General features: G+C 43.2%; 2 protein-coding genes across 3 annotated transcripts; both read left to right on the top strand.

Moving 5' to 3' along the window:
• The first annotated feature begins 252 nt into the window (after positions 1 to 252).
• On the top strand, positions 253 to 3,813 carry LOC113074361 (multivesicular body subunit 12A-like). Its single transcript, XM_026247196.1, has 10 exons — positions 253 to 380; positions 1,039 to 1,134; positions 1,230 to 1,313; positions 1,443 to 1,542; positions 1,658 to 1,787; positions 1,951 to 2,091; positions 2,482 to 2,585; positions 2,753 to 2,811; positions 3,007 to 3,066; positions 3,202 to 3,813. The coding sequence occupies exons 2-10, from the start codon at positions 1,039 to 1,041 to the stop codon at positions 3,265 to 3,267; spliced, it is 840 nt and encodes a 279-aa protein (XP_026102981.1). The 5' UTR covers positions 253 to 380; the 3' UTR covers positions 3,268 to 3,813.
• A 253-nt stretch (positions 3,814 to 4,066) lies between these two features.
• Positions 4,067 to 14,302, top strand: akap8l (A kinase (PRKA) anchor protein 8-like). 2 transcript variants are annotated; one of them, XM_026247195.1, is made up of 13 exons: positions 4,067 to 4,194; positions 5,846 to 5,890; positions 5,971 to 6,196; positions 8,468 to 8,993; positions 9,279 to 9,393; positions 9,475 to 9,530; positions 9,617 to 9,650; positions 9,903 to 10,023; positions 10,110 to 10,251; positions 10,329 to 10,434; positions 10,510 to 10,640; positions 10,724 to 10,819; positions 13,458 to 14,302. In XM_026247195.1, the coding sequence occupies exons 1-13, from the start codon at positions 4,173 to 4,175 to the stop codon at positions 13,881 to 13,883; spliced, it is 2,046 nt and encodes a 681-aa protein (XP_026102980.1). In that variant the 5' UTR covers positions 4,067 to 4,172; the 3' UTR covers positions 13,884 to 14,302. The 2 variants fall into 2 exon arrangements, with proteins under 2 accessions (XP_026102980.1, XP_026102979.1); XM_026247194.1 differs by lacking the exon at positions 13,458 to 14,302 and having other exon boundaries at positions 4,069 to 4,194; positions 9,903 to 9,996; positions 10,724 to 10,915.
• Positions 14,303 to 14,846: the final 544 nt, after the last annotated feature.

The following is a 14,846-nucleotide window of genomic DNA, read 5'->3' as shown; positions in this document are numbered from 1 at the left end:
GTACATTTTTATTTATATAAGTTTTCAACGTTATTTGTTTTGAAGATAGAATGTAGAATAAATGTAGAAACTCTCATAAACTTAGCCACTGTGGTAACACAGTTTGGATTCAACGTTTCTATGTGACTGAATTTGAAAAATTATGACCCCTCTTAAAGAATATATAGATGACTAACTTGATAATAATCTAAACCTTTTCTGCTAGCAGCCCCAGATTTTTAGCGATAAATCGCACTGAGCATGCGCGGTCCGCTGTGACGCCGCCGCGGTGCATGACGGGAGTCGTAGTCTAGCACTGCTTCCTGTTCTCTGATCGCGGCAGTGAGTTCAGGTCAGTTTCGTGTTTTGGAAACAAGAAAAAACTTCATAACCAACAGCCTGTAAGTACTGTTTTCAGCCTCGCGTCTTTATTAAAGCTGTTTATAATCAATTAAAGTGTAAGTGCTGATGTGAATGCTGATTATAGCGTGTGTTTCAAACTAATAACTGAGGAAATAACTGCTGCGTCGAGATGATAACAGCTGATGAACACTTCATTTAATGAGTATTAACAGTCTGATTAACTGAGAGAAGTTCACTTGATATCTATTTATCTGTCTATCTATCTATCTATCTATCTATCTATCTATCTATCTATCTATCTATCTGTATATTTCTGTCTGACCCTGGACCACAAAACCTTATTTTTGTCTAATATTTAGTATATATTTAGTTAGTCTAATATTTGTCTGAAATACAACTATCAAAATATTGAGAAAATCACCTTTAAAGTTGTTCAAATGAAGTTTTTAGCGATGCATATTGCTAATCAAGAATGAGGTTGTGATGTATTTACAGTAGGACATTTTCAATATATCTTCATGGAACATGATCTTTACTTAACATCTTGATGATTTTTTGGCATAAGAGAAAAAAGTATAGTTCTGACCCATACTAGTAATAACTGCTTCTCTGCTTCAGGGTCACAGATGTCTGTGTAATCATGTCATATCTGTGACCGTGATCAGTGTGTCATCCTCCTGATCTGTGTGTGTGTAGATGTCTGTGTTCGAGTCGTCCAGTGGCTTCAGCAGGCCCATCACTGCAGTGGCCTGGGCGTCAAACACCAGCACCTGCCCCGGTCAATACAGCCTGGTAAACAGTACACACACACACACGCCTGTGGTCACATGGCCATCTGCCTCTCACGCTGTCATTAACTCTCTGTGTGTGTGTGTGTGTGTGTGTAGATCACTCAGACTGAAGATGGAGCCTCCGCTAACTTCATCCGAGGGTTTGCACTCAAGGCAGGATACTATCTGTGTTACAGTAAGGTAAGATGCATTACAGGGTTTACGTCATCATTTACTCACTCCCGTGTCGTTCCAAACCTGTATGAGTGAAACACAAAGCACTAGCAGCTGTTGATGCTCATCAGACTCGTGTCGGTCTGTCTCTTCTAGGATCTGTCCGCTGGGCTGGTTGTGACAGATGTGCAGGTGATTACGGATAAAGAGGCGATTCCTCACGGTTACTGCTACATCCCAGAGTTCCTGGAGCCCAGTAAGATGTTTCATTGACAGATGTGGGCCTTAGAGCCCCCACAGATCTGCTGCTCTGTCTCTTCTGATGTGTAGAAGAGTAATCACTGTGTGTGTGTGTGTGTGTGTGTGTACAGAGGCATCTGTCGGGAAGAAGAAGCGCATCTGTGTGCGGATCGTTCCTGTGGGCAGCGTTACGACCGCTGTTCTAGATCTCAAACTCACAGCCAAGAATAAGAGCATGGTGCAGCAGTACACCTGCCTGGGGTGAGAGACGCCACGAGCCTGCTCTAGAACCACACGCTCCATTCAACGCTTCTCTATCAGGCACCACACATGTCTGTTCTCCAGTCTAACGCTCGGACGCTGGATCTGGATCCACACGCTCCGGGCGGCTGTTCTTGTTGTTTATTGTGTGTGTTTGTTTCAGGGACATGCATGGGTTCGTGGTGTGGTGTTTAAAGGGCCAGTTCTCCTCTCCGACTCCTCAGGCCAAGCCTCGCAGTATCAGTCTGGACATGCGCAGTCTCTCTCTGGAAGGAGCCGGCCCCCCGCAGCCTCTCAAGCCCAGGTACTCAGATCCCTAACCCTAACAGCCATCACTGCTGAGAACATCAGCATCATGGGATTCAGCAAAACAACATTCTCACATTGCAGTGTTTGGATGATTTGACTGTGAAATTAGACTGAAGCAAATGAGCTGTTTGGCTCTGCAGTATCCACACAGCTAGAAATATCTGTTCAGAGAAGTGTTCCAGCAGTGTCACATTATCTAGGTCTCACAGCTTTAAATCATCTCTAGTGATTCGCTGTGGGCCTTAAACCACAGCGGTGGAGCTGTAGTGCTGACTGAACACAAAGCCCCAGAGTGGAGGGGTCCAGGCTGGTTGCTAGGGTGAGAAGAGTGGTTGCTAGGGTGTCAGGGTTATTCCCAGGGTGTTCTGACTGTCTCTGTCCATAGCAATCCTCCTGAGGGCCCACTGAAGGTCACCCGCCGGCGCAGTAAGCTGGACACACACAACCCGATGGAAACGGTGTGTGACAGCGGCATCTACGGGATCACAGGTACAGCTACAGACTGACCAATCACAGCGTCCCTCCATATAACAGCAGCACACACAGCTGTGGCCTACACATCTCATCATAAACATGCCTCTAACAATCCTCACGTCATGTGCGTCAAACTGTGTGACTCTGTCATGTGACTCATTCTTGTTTGTGTTCGTTTCCAGCGATGGATGGAGTTCCTTTCTCTCTACATCCCAAGTTTGAGTCTCAGTCAAACTCAAAGGTCAGAGGTCACTGCATCTCTCATTAACATGTGGATATATATGTTAGAAATGACATACATTTATCTGGTCATTACTCCTTGATAAAGACGGACAGAAGTGTTGTTGACTGATTGACTAGAGTGGAGATTTTATAGTTAGATGAGAGAATTGTCTTGAGGAATGCTGTCTTTAACTAACGTGTTTGTGTGTGTCAGGTGTCTGCGAGCACGCTGAGTGACATCCGTATCAAATCAGTGCAGGACATTGAGAATGAGGTGAGGCTTTACCGTCATAAGAAATCCTTATCATTCTGAGGTTTTTTCTTATTGTTCTGGAGGACTTTTATTTTGAATCTGCCTTTGTGTCACACCTGTGTGGTTCAGCAGCTCTGACTGATTGTTTCTCTGCAGTATAACTACACGTTTGCGGTGGAGGAACAGGCCGCGAGGAGAGTCTGTCCGTCAGCGAGCGGATGAGATACGCTCTCAGGCTCATGAAAGCACAGTTATTTCTGCTTTATGATGATGTATATTCAAGCTCAACCAAAACTCACTACAGGTTTTGCAGGGCTGTTTCTGGTTGGTCTCATTCCCTCTATTCTTCTCTGGGTTGGTTGAACATGAAGGATTTTCTGTGTCCAAACACATTATGTACTTGTGTTTCTGCAAAACACTAACAGGCGAATCAAAGGGCTTGACAAGGTGCCTTACATGTCATTTTATAAGGCCACAATATTTTATATATCTTTCTGGTGATTTTGAGCTGCAGTTTAGTGTGTAAAAAGTGTGGTTACACTAATATTCTTTATTTATCGTATGAAAACTGTACGTTTCAGAAACGTGGGGACCAAAAAAAAAACAATGTATTTTTCCTGTATTCTCTGTATTTTTGTCTGTTTAAATAGTCCTAAAACTGTTGTATAATATCATACGACGGTCGGTGCTCTGTGAGTTACTCTTTTGTAATTGCTTTGTTAAAATCTGACACTTTGGGGAATTTTAATAAAAATAATCAGATCTTGACTAAATGTATTTGCTTGACACAAAGGAAGTTACATTTTACCTAGAGCCATTTACTGTAAAATTCAAATGTACACCTGAAGTGGGTTATATTATATATGTTTTATATTTATATATATTTCAGGATCATAAATAAAACCACAAACTATTTGTTTTAAACCCAAGTGTTGTAAACTCGATCGTATTATATCAGACGCACTTTTATTTAGGAAGTTTACGGAAATAGCCTTCGAGGCAGCTCATTGGCTCGCCCAAGCGTCAATCATTTAGTCACGCCTCTCTGTGGGCGGAGTTACTGCGGCCTGATAGCGGCGTGAGCGCGCCTCGCACACAGTCACAGCTACACGGAGTACTGCTGCGGGATGGATCGAGGATATTCTTCAGGTTAGTCCTTTACTCTGTTTACTTTATGTAAGAGTTTGTTTGTTTGCTGTGAGCGTGTTTTGCTCGGTTTTTAAGCCATGTAACGTAAAGTTAATGTGTTTCTTCCGTGATTCGGTCTGTGTTGGTTCAGTGCTTAAAATGGCGCAGGTCAAAATAAGGCATAGACTTATGAAACGCTGTCTGAACCAATAAACTCGAGTTTATACGTAAGCCCAGGCTCCTTTAGTAGACGTATTTTATATTAAAGCGCTTTTTCGTCGATTGCTGTTGAGCTCGATGTGAAACCCATTGTTATTGTCTTGTTGAAGAGCGCACATCGAACAAAGCGAATATCAGCATAGACTCAGTTTAGTCTTTAATCCGCAGAATATCAAACTAACTCTCTTTATTCTCCATCAGGCGCGTGTGGATGATGTTTGTGTCGTGAATGAATAACACCGTCTCTTAATGTAGATTAAAATGGAGTCGTGTTGTTGATGTAAAATGGCTGCCGTGTTCATTCTGCTTCTCTATTGTTCGATTAATCGCCGCGAGTGACTGACTGTAAACACATTACAGCACACTTCAGAGTCAGTGTATTGAGTTTATGGTTTATAAACTGCCATCTAAAATACCCCGTGCTGTTGTAGTTTTGTGGCATTTAGTTCATGTCTAGTACTGGCATGCGTTTAAATTAATGCATTTTCTCTTACAGTAAAACATCCATTAATTATTTCAGACGCCATGTCTGTAGGCGCAGACCCATTTCTGTTCAATCAGATGTCGTTTTGAGTGTCAAGGCCCCGCCCTCTACTGTCACCTGACTCTGAGCAGCCAGTAATAAGTCTTCATGGTTGTTAGAGCTGTCGAACATGAAATGCAATTAGAAAAAATTCATTTTTAAACCTCTAGCGTCTCCAGCCGCGAGAGGGCGCTCTATGCTGCTCAATGCTCCTGTAGCCTACACTGAAAACATAGAGCGTCCTCTGAGGAACAGTGAAAGTAAAGCTTCTGGAAACAAACGCTCCTCAAAAGAAAAACAATGAAAAACAGAGAGTAAAGCATGAGAAACAACCGCAGACTTGGCAACACTGGTTCAGGTGGAGCGGCAGTTACTACACAGAGCTGTAGTCTACCGACAACTAACACAATATTGACAAAGAATCGCCTGCGATTTTAACATCGATTTTGTGTAGATTGTCAGTGAATTACGGCTCTGTGTAGTAAATGCCAACCAGTGTTGCCAAGTCTGTGGTTGTTTCTCATGTCCGCGGGTCGGAGCGACAATACCAATAATGTGATATTTAGCAAGGCAAACCTGCCAAAAATGTATATTTTAACCCCGGTAAAGCAATTTTTATTGGGGAAACCTCCTGGAAACACAATTGGACTAGTTTTGAGAAGCAACAGGTCAGGATTTGTTGTGAAAACCTTCCAACCCTGATCTGAACACACGTGCTGGAGATATATTTCTAATTACAGGAGCGTCTTTACTGATGAGATGTGCATGAAAATCGCATTTGATTATTTTGCACAGCCCTAAGCTTTTACTAGACTAAACACTCTAGATTATCAATCAGAAGGCATGGAGGAGATCGAGAGTGCCAGGTTGTGGTCATGGGTCAAACATGACGTCCAGAACCAAGCTTTATTTGTTCTTGACTGGTTTCAGGTTTCTCTGGCTGGGGAGGATCAGGTGGAGGAGGATCATCCAGAGGTGAGTGTGTGCTCTTCTTCAGCTCTGTTGTCCTCCACATGTTCGTTCAGCAGATGATCACCTGCTCTGTTACGCCTCAGGCTCGGGAGGTTATGACCTGTACGGATATAAAGACTCCATGTCCAGCGGCGGGTTCGGAGGAGGTGGGTATGGATCCAGCGATCGCATGAAGAGAGGACTCTCTGGAGGATCTCTGCTGTCCTCCAGCGGCTCCAACGCAGACGACGTCATCGCCAAGATCAACCAGCGGCTGGACATGCTGACGCAGCTGGAGGGGGGCATGAAGAGCGGCTCTCGTGGAGACAGGTGACGCATTATCACCTCAAACACACCTACATTATCGCACACATCTCTGTGGCGACATACGAGGACATTAAATACACGAGAGATTTATATCAATTTATAGTGTTAAATTTGATATTTGCATCTTTTTGCACTCCTTTCTTTTGGAGGAAACTGAAAATATGGCAAAGGAAATATTATTTAAATTATTTACTTTTACTTCCTCGTATTTCTCAATTTATTAGGGATGTAACGATGCACAGTGAGCCAGTTGAAAATCGATAAAAATGTTATGAGATATTAAACTAATTGACATGTAGCTGGAGACAGGAGTTTATAGAAGTGTTTCCCAAAGGGGGTGGTGTTGAAAATAATGTTTGAATTTTTAATTGCTAAAAAAACGTGTATAGTATAAGATCTATTTTTGATGTTGCCAATCACTAGAGATGCACCGAAATTCCGTCTGGCAAAAATAAATTCACCGCTCCGGTTTCAGTTTCACGTGATGTGACCTAGGCCTACCTGAAAAAACTGAAGCTATTTATTTCATTAGTATTATTTATTTGTGCTGTCGTTTGTTTATTTGTTCTACTACTTCTCAAAGTATCATATTGAAGCTTGAAATTCAAGTATTGTGACAATTTTGTAGGGTACCACAAATTCAATTTCCAAAGTTGGGAAACACTGGTTTATATGAATGTCTCTCTGAGGGGAACGGAATGTCTTTAGGAAAGTTTAGATTCAGTCATTTCATCCCGACTCTGTATATGTATATTAAAGCTGTGTTCATAAGCTATGCACTGCTTTGTTTACATCGGTAACCAAGGAAACGCTTCATCACTGTTCCACGAGCACCCCCTGCTGTCAGAGAGTGAGTCTGCATCTCTTTCAGAGCTTCTGCTGTGTCCGTCTCCTTCAGATGATTTATGTAGCATCATTTCACAAACACCAATCTTCAATCTAACAAAACAGCAGCATCTTTGTTTGGATCATGATTAAAACAGTGGTTGCCTCTAACTGAATGAAAAGAGCACAGAAAGCCTTTAGTTTATGTGAAGATCATTATTTTTGTTATTTATTTGATTTGGGGTTTTCATATTTCACAATTAATGTTCAGTGTTTTGTCCAAGCAATTATAAAATTATTATAAATAATTGTGGATTGTCTCGCATCCTGAGTTGGGTGAATCGTTACATCCCTAGTATTTAAATATGTATTATATACACATCCAGCCTTTCATCAGAATGATTCGTCTGCTGTTGTCACACCTAGCACTAGATTGTTTTTGTTAATTAAGGATAAAAACATAATGACTGGAGAGTTTCCAGATTGGTCAGTCAAGCTCTTCTTAAAGTGTATTTTGTGATTTTGTCGGTCTGCTAATGTTGTCTCTCTCTTCAGAGGTTCAGCTCTTTCACCAGCTCATTCACAGCAGTAACTGCTTTAAGTTCATGGTTTCACGTGGTCTAAGATCTCCTTAGTTTGTTCCTGCAGCACAAGTACACTTAAGATGTTGTCTTACATACTGTGATAAGGGTAGATGTTTGGGTGTATGAAAACAAGGCTGAGATGGATAAATGGATGTAGTATGGGTTGGACAGTCACTTTTGTAACCTGAAACGGTTTTGAAAGGACGTCTTGAATGTAGCATCAGACTACTTGCTTTCAAAATAAATTCGTACTTGTTCATCAAGGACACATTAAATTAATAAAGTGACTGTAAAGACATATAATCTTACAAAATATTTCTATTTGAAATCAATGTTTCACTCACAGCCTTGTTTTCCTTTGTGAGAAGTTAAATATGGTCTCTACCCTGACTAAGCTGCAGTTATTTGCTTTCGAGTGTTATGCTCCGATCTTGTAGCTGGAAGCAGTGCTGTTTGTGTTGGTGTGTAGATTCACTGAATGCTTCCACACAGAAACAGGCTCACACACTCCGTATCGTCCTGATCCTCAGAGGAACCCATCAGATCTGACTCTACGCTCACAGATAATGCTAACGCTGCCCTCACAGACCCCAGAAGGTCCCCGTATCTCACTGTTTCCACCTCAATCCTCTGAAAAATGTGCAGTGTTGTTGCCTTATGTCCATCTGTGCAACTGTCATTCTGAAGCTTTTCCACAGCCTGTCTCTTCCCACAATGCACCTGAGCACCGGGGCTGTGGAAGGGCTTGAACGAATGAGCGCTGAATGATGAGTTTGTTTGCATAATGAAGCGGTCATCTGAGTCGACGACGACCGAAGTGCTGGTCTCTGCTTGACCTCTGCTCTGCGCCTCCCTCCCTCTGCAGGTTTGCCCAATACGAGTCTTTCGACTCGCGCTCCACCTCCCTCGGCCCCCGAGATCTCTACAGATCTGGTAGCTTTGGTCTCAGCGACTCCCGCGGCGACATGATGGCCCAGCGCGGAAGCGTGGGCTTTGGGGGCATGGGCGGAGCAGGAGGGGGCGGCGGCTTTGACGGCTCTGCCTTTGGATCTGGCAAAATGCGGCTGACTCGAGACTCCTCCTTCTCGGGCTCCGGCTGGGGGGCGGGGCAGAGATCCCCTCGCAGGAACCGATCATCTGGGGGGCGTGGCTTCGGCCGCAGGCAGGACTCCTCCTCCGCTGGCATGGGGGGAGGAAGTGGGCGGGGTGGAGGCCACCAAGGCCACTCCCCCGCGGGGCGAGGAAAGCTGCCCTCACTCCTGGGCAATCGCATGTACCCCGACAGCGGGGCCTTCCAGCCTCAGCGCGGGCCCCAGGACTTCCCTGCGCGGAACTTCGGAGGGGGCCCGAGGGCCAACCGGCAGCACGGCCGCAAGAGACCCCAGAACCGAGTAAGTACCGCCTGCTCCCTGCGGAGGGTGGGGCTGAGAGATCAGCGCTCACCCCTGCACATAACGTCCAGTCAGGAGCATTCATTCCACAAACCCTCGAGGTGACCCCAGTCTGACCCCCATTTGACCAGTTAGACTGACAAACACTGGGTGGTAGCTGTGTAAAGTGTCACAGTCAGGATAGCTCAGCTAACACTGTAAATCCTCTCATCATTGACTCAACCCTCACCACTACACAAACAGACACGCCCTCAGATCTCATTTGCATGTGTGTTGTCATGGCAGCAAGTGAAAGCTCAGCGTGATGGACAGAAGAAGAGGAAACAGACTCTGAGTGCCTCTGACGAGCCCGAGTCCAAGATGGGCAGAACTGAAACCGCAGGACAAGCGGCAGCCACCGGTACGAGCGCATGTTTCCCAGATTACAGCTGCTCTTTAGCTTCTGTCTGAGCGTGCTGACCAGTGTGTGTTTGTGTTTCAGATGCTTCAGCAGGAGAACAGACGCAGGAGTCAGAGGAAGCCACCGCCGCCGCTACTGTACGTTCACATTCATTTCTCATCTGCGTCATGAAAACATTGTCAATTATCCAGAAATGCTAATAATATTTCTCTTTGTTCTCCAGGACTCCAAAACAGAAGATGGAGGAGAAGGTGCTGGTGAGTTGTTTCTTCTGAACTGTATTCGTGTTGGAAGTGGGACTATATGCAGTTAACTTGGTCCTCATTCTCTGAAAACCCTGTCTGCTTTGTGTGTTATGGTTTGATTGCCTGTGCTTCATTAGTCTACTGTCTTACTGGGTGTCCTGTTTGACCCAGAAATGCATCACAACATGAAAGCCTCTCGACGCTCATGGCGTGTGCTCTCGTTATACAGCTGCCAAAAAATGTTGTGTATCTGTCTGTCTCCAGCAACATCCAATCAGGACGAGAGTGCCAAGGGAAAGGGAAAGAAGACTCCGCCCTCCGCGGCCAAAGTCAGGAAGAGGAGAGGCTTCTTTGAAAGGTCAGGGGTCAAACTATCAGCACACAGGTTAGGTTCTTGTCATCTGTGCTGAGTGCTTGTTTGCTGGGTGTGTTTGTGGCTTAAGAGGGTGTTGTTCTCCGGTTGTTTCCCAGGATGACGTTCGCCTGCTCCGTCTGTAAGTTCCGCTCCTTCTACAGCGAGGACATGGCCACTCATCTGGAGAGCAAGTTCCACAAGGACCACTTCAAGTTCCTGTCCAATCAGCTGTCCAAGCCCACCACAGACTTCCTGCAGGTGCGGACGCTTCCCTCACAGGTGGACAGAGTTAAGTGCAGTGTGGCATCCTAACAGCCGTTGTGTGTGTGTTGTAGGAATATCTGAATAATAAGTACAAGAAGACGGAGCAGCGAGTGAGTCAGATGGACAACCACAGCAGCGTCATCTGTCAGGTGTTCAAAGAGCAGGATCTGACGCGAGGTGCGGACTCTCCCTGGATCGAAACGTATTCATTCAGAGTGCAGAACCTCTCATGATCTAACTTCCTGTCTGTAGATCTCGGCATGGAGCACTTCATGAAGAAGGTGGAGGCGGCTCATTGCTCAGCGTGTGACGTCTTCATCCCCATGCAATACACGCTGATCCAGAAGCACCTCAAGTCACCTGACCACAACTACAACCGCAAGGTACAAACACACAGCCAATCAGAGGCTTTGATCTGCTGGTGAAATGCTCGTCTGACCTCGTGACCTCTGTCTGTGTGTGTCAGGGCATGATGGAGCAGTCCAAGAGGGCGAGTCTGTCCGTGGCACGCAGCATCCTCAACCACAAGGTCATCGGGAAGAAGCTGGAGAGCTACCTGAAGGTGTGTGTCTGTCTCCCACTCTGGTGTCACTTGGTGTATTTCATCATTTTGTGGACTTATTTATGTTTTGCCAGTCATTAAACCATATTTTGCGATATGATGTAGTTTTTAAGTTTTACACTGTTTTTAAAAATGTCACTCTTATGGGGCGTTTGTTTTAGATCGACCGATATTAAGTACTTTCCCATTCATTAATTTGTGTGTGTGTGTGTGTGTGTGTGTGTGTGTGTGTGTATACCATTTTGCTTGTTACTTTTCAGACGTGTATAATTACTCAAGTTAACTTGTCTTAATTATCATTCAGATTTTTTGGGGTAGTTATTGACTGATAATCTGTTTTACAGATATTTTTTTCAGATGTTTAAGCATTTTGCTTAATTAGATGTTTTTGTACTGTTTGGTTTGTTACTTTCCAGACAGTATAATTACAGTGAACTAGTTATCTTTTAGTATTTGGACTTATAATCAACACCTAAACCCTAAAGTGTTTCGTCATTTTCAACTTTATCGGATTTAGCGATATTTATGCTTTTTTCCTTGTTTGGTTTGTTGTCCGGAAAAAAGTACAGTTATTTCGGTGAATTACTAATTCTTTACTAATAAACATCTATAACTTCATTTTAACAAATGTTTACAATAATGCAGAGTTGAATGACTCAATTGTCATTTGTTCTCCATTTGAAAACATTTGACTTCCATTTATTTAGCCTTTTTTGTTAATGTTGATGCTACTATAAAAATATTTTAAATGTTTTTGTGATATGAAGATGAAAAGAAAATGACATTTAAAAGTAAAAATGTGAAATATTGATTATATGTACAAATAATTTGTATCAGGGCTGGGCAGTATGATGTTTTATATCGTTACCATGTTATAAAACTTAAACCGCAGCAGATTACTTTATTCCACGTATACTGTGGCGTGAACATAAGCGTATACCTGGTAGTTGAAACTAGGGGTGTGCCGGTTTCAGAATTGGTGATGACGGTTATGACGTGAGTCAAATGTGACGGTTTATAACATAACTGTTGGGGGTGGATGGGGGTTGTTCTTGGAGATAGCGGGTTAACTCCGTGTCAGCGTGCGCTCTGATCGGTAAAGAGGCAGAGATTTCAGACCTCCGTTTATTAAGGAGATCTGTCACAAAACTTCACAAAACACAAATCATCCGCGCCAACGTTTTTTGAGCAAATTTCAAAGCTGCACCCGCCCGCCATCCGATGCAATGCTTTGCTGATGCCAGCTGCAAAAAAAGCCATTGCCATTTGCGCATTAGCTCCGCCCACTACCGGAGAAACTGGTATGTCTTCTGCTTGTTCGAAAATGAATATGAATAATTCTAAATGAACTCCATTATTTTGACAGTAGAAGACAACAAAGAATAGTTTACATATAGCGTGTTGTTTAAGCGTGGTAATACTCTCGCTCTCTCTCTCTCTTTGCATGTGTGAGAAACAGCGCTATCAGTTATAAAGCGACGGTGAGTCATGCGCCTTCACAAAGAGTTTACAGAGTGTCAAATACAGGTGCGCTGTGTGTCCATTGAGATGAACTGAAAAGTTCAGATCGCTTGATGGAGAGAGAACTCTGAAGCTCAGATGCTGAAATTAATGCAAGCGTCATGCGCTTCAGTCTTAGTAAACAAACCTGCACGTCTCTGCCATTCATTAATTCACACAGAGACGCGCAGAACACGGATTTATGGTTTAAACAACTTTTGCGGCTTAACATTTACAGATACTGGTCCATATGGAGATTTGATTATTTTATGCTAACTTTGGCAAATTCCATGACTGTCCAGATTAAAATGCAAGTTTCATTTTCATGACTGGATTTCGAGATTCCGTCCTCGTTTTCTGCTTCGCGGGAATCATAGAGCAAATTTCAAAGCCGCACCCGCCCGCCATCCGCTGATTATTTTGCGGTCTATGGCGATGCAATGCTTTGCTGATGCGAGCCGCAAAAAAAAAGCCATTGTCTGTTCTAGAAAGGATGCAGCAAATATATTTAATGCTAATGAGGCATAGGCCTACGCTGAGTTTCATTTACGATGAGATGCGCTCTAGTTCACAGTGCAGTGCAAGTGAACGCGGCGCGCTGGTGCTTCCATGTCACGGTTATCATTGTCTGCTATATTAGCTTTTTATTTATTAAAATACATGCAATTGGTTGATGAAACATTTATTAAAATTAAGATAAGATTTGTACAAAACGAAATTCGTTTTTAAGAAAAGTTTTCTACAAAGCAAAATTTTATGAAGTGGTAAAAATCATGTCTGACGATTTACAAAACTTCATTAAGTTGAAAAAACCATGTCTCCCAATATATTGCGCATCTTATGATCCTATCTAAAAAATGAAAATAATTTTTGCTAAAAAATGTTTGTACAAAAATATTTTAATGACACGGTTTTGGCGGTTATAGAGTTCTAATGACGGTGTTCAACTATAACCGCCGGTCTCACGGTTATATACTAACCGTCACACCCCTAGTTGAAACGTTATGAATTAAGCTTACTTGACTACAACAGTTCATATATAAATGTCGTAACCAATAGAACTAACTTTTAAATAATGTATAATTATCATTATCTATTGTTTTATTTGTACGTTAATGAGTTGTGTTTTCGTTTGCAGGGTGATGGTAACCAGGATGACCAGGATCTCGAGGACTCTATGGTAATGGAGGTTTCCGAGGCCGACCTCACCAATGAAAGCCTGAATGAGATCAAACAGGAAGAGGAGGGGCCTCCGGTGGAGGGGGCGGAGCCTGTTGCTGAAGCTTTAGGAAATGGGGAGAAGCATGAAGAGGAGGCGAAGATGGAGACAGGTGGAGCAGCAGAGGAGGGTGGTGAGGGTCTGGAGGGTGCAGAGGGTGTGGATGAGGGCGAAGAGGTGTGGAGGGTCTTGAGGGTGCGGAGGAGGGTCTTGAGGGTGTGGAGGGTGCGGATGAGGGAGAGGAGGGTGTTGAGGGTGTGGAAGTGGGTGAGGAGGAGGCGGCTGAGCATGGCATTGATCCAGATGCAGAAGCGGGGGGATGCTGACGCTGTAGCAGCAGAGTAATCGTTAACGAAACCGCTGATTGGTGTCTATTTGAAGAATCACTTCTACATCCTAAACCTTTGAACTTTATATGAAAGCTGTCCCTGGATCAGGGCAGAAATGCAGCCTGAGGACCAATCAGAATAAAGCCCGCCTTGTGTTCGTCCAATCACAGGATTGCTCCGCCCCTCTACGCCTGTGTGTTTGGTCTGTTTAGATACATGCATCATATGACTGTTGAGGTGCCTCTTGAGATGATTTCAGTTCGTCACGTCTTTACACGCTGAAGTAAAACATTTAATTTTCTTCTGATTTTTTTGTTTTTTTTGTTTCTAGTTTCATGGATGTTGCCCTGTAGGGCAGAGATGAAATGATTTAATTTTGCAGTTTCCACTCGTTGTTTTTCTCTTTTGTTGAGGAAATAAATGTTTGTAAAGTCATTTGTGTGTGACTTTTTCTGAGTGATGTTCAGCTGTATTCTATCAGGCAAAATTAATTAACCTGGAAAACCATCGTCACATTTCTAAACTGATGCGGTTTGGAAATTCAACAAAATATAATATTTAATATAATACGTTTATATTTAATCAAATAAGTGGAGTTAGTTGAATCCACTCTTGAGTTTAAGACTATGAAAAGCCACGATCAATGGAGCTCCGAAATTACGATTCACCATGGCAACAACTCCGGCCAAAAAACTTCCGCATAATACAGAATAAGTAACTTTAGTTCTAAATCAATGGTTCATGTGAAAAAAAAAAAGCACAATTCTATCAAGTAAAGCTTCAAGCGTAAAATGACTTTAAATTATATCATTGAATGTCAGATATTTCTAGTGCTTTTTCACATAGGCCTGTCCATCAAGCTACCCCACATGGCATTTTAACGTTGATTGAATCAACACGCTGTAAAAAAAATTTGCCATTAAATAACAGTAATTTACTGGCAGCATGTGCTGAAGTACTTAACACTGGATCAGTGACT

Source organism: Carassius auratus, unplaced genomic scaffold (assembly GCF_003368295.1).
Source record: "Carassius auratus strain Wakin unplaced genomic scaffold, ASM336829v1 scaf_tig00014309, whole genome shotgun sequence".
NCBI lineage: Eukaryota > Metazoa > Chordata > Actinopteri > Cypriniformes > Cyprinidae > Carassius > Carassius auratus.
Note: the sequence above shows the minus strand (reverse complement) of the source record. Positions and strands in the feature narration are given on the sequence as shown.

Bases quoted from the DNA above. Each gene is read 5' to 3' on its own strand.
- LOC113074361 (XM_026247196.1), top strand. From the start codon at position 1,039: ATGTCTGTGTTCGAGTCGTCCAGTGGCTTCAGCAGGCCCATCACTGCA. The intron at 2,092-2,481 runs GTACTCAGATCC...CTCTGTCCATAG, and splicing joins CCGCAGCCTCTCAAGCCCAG to CAATCCTCCTGAGGGCCCAC. The intron at 2,812-3,006 runs GTCAGAGGTCAC...TGTGTGTGTCAG, and splicing joins AGTCTCAGTCAAACTCAAAG to GTGTCTGCGAGCACGCTGAG.
- akap8l (XM_026247195.1), top strand. From the start codon at position 4,173: ATGGATCGAGGATATTCTTCAG. The intron at 6,197-8,467 runs GTGACGCATTAT...CTCCCTCTGCAG, and splicing joins AGCGGCTCTCGTGGAGACAG to GTTTGCCCAATACGAGTCTT. The intron at 10,641-10,723 runs GTACAAACACAC...TGTGTGTGTCAG, and splicing joins ACCACAACTACAACCGCAAG to GGCATGATGGAGCAGTCCAA.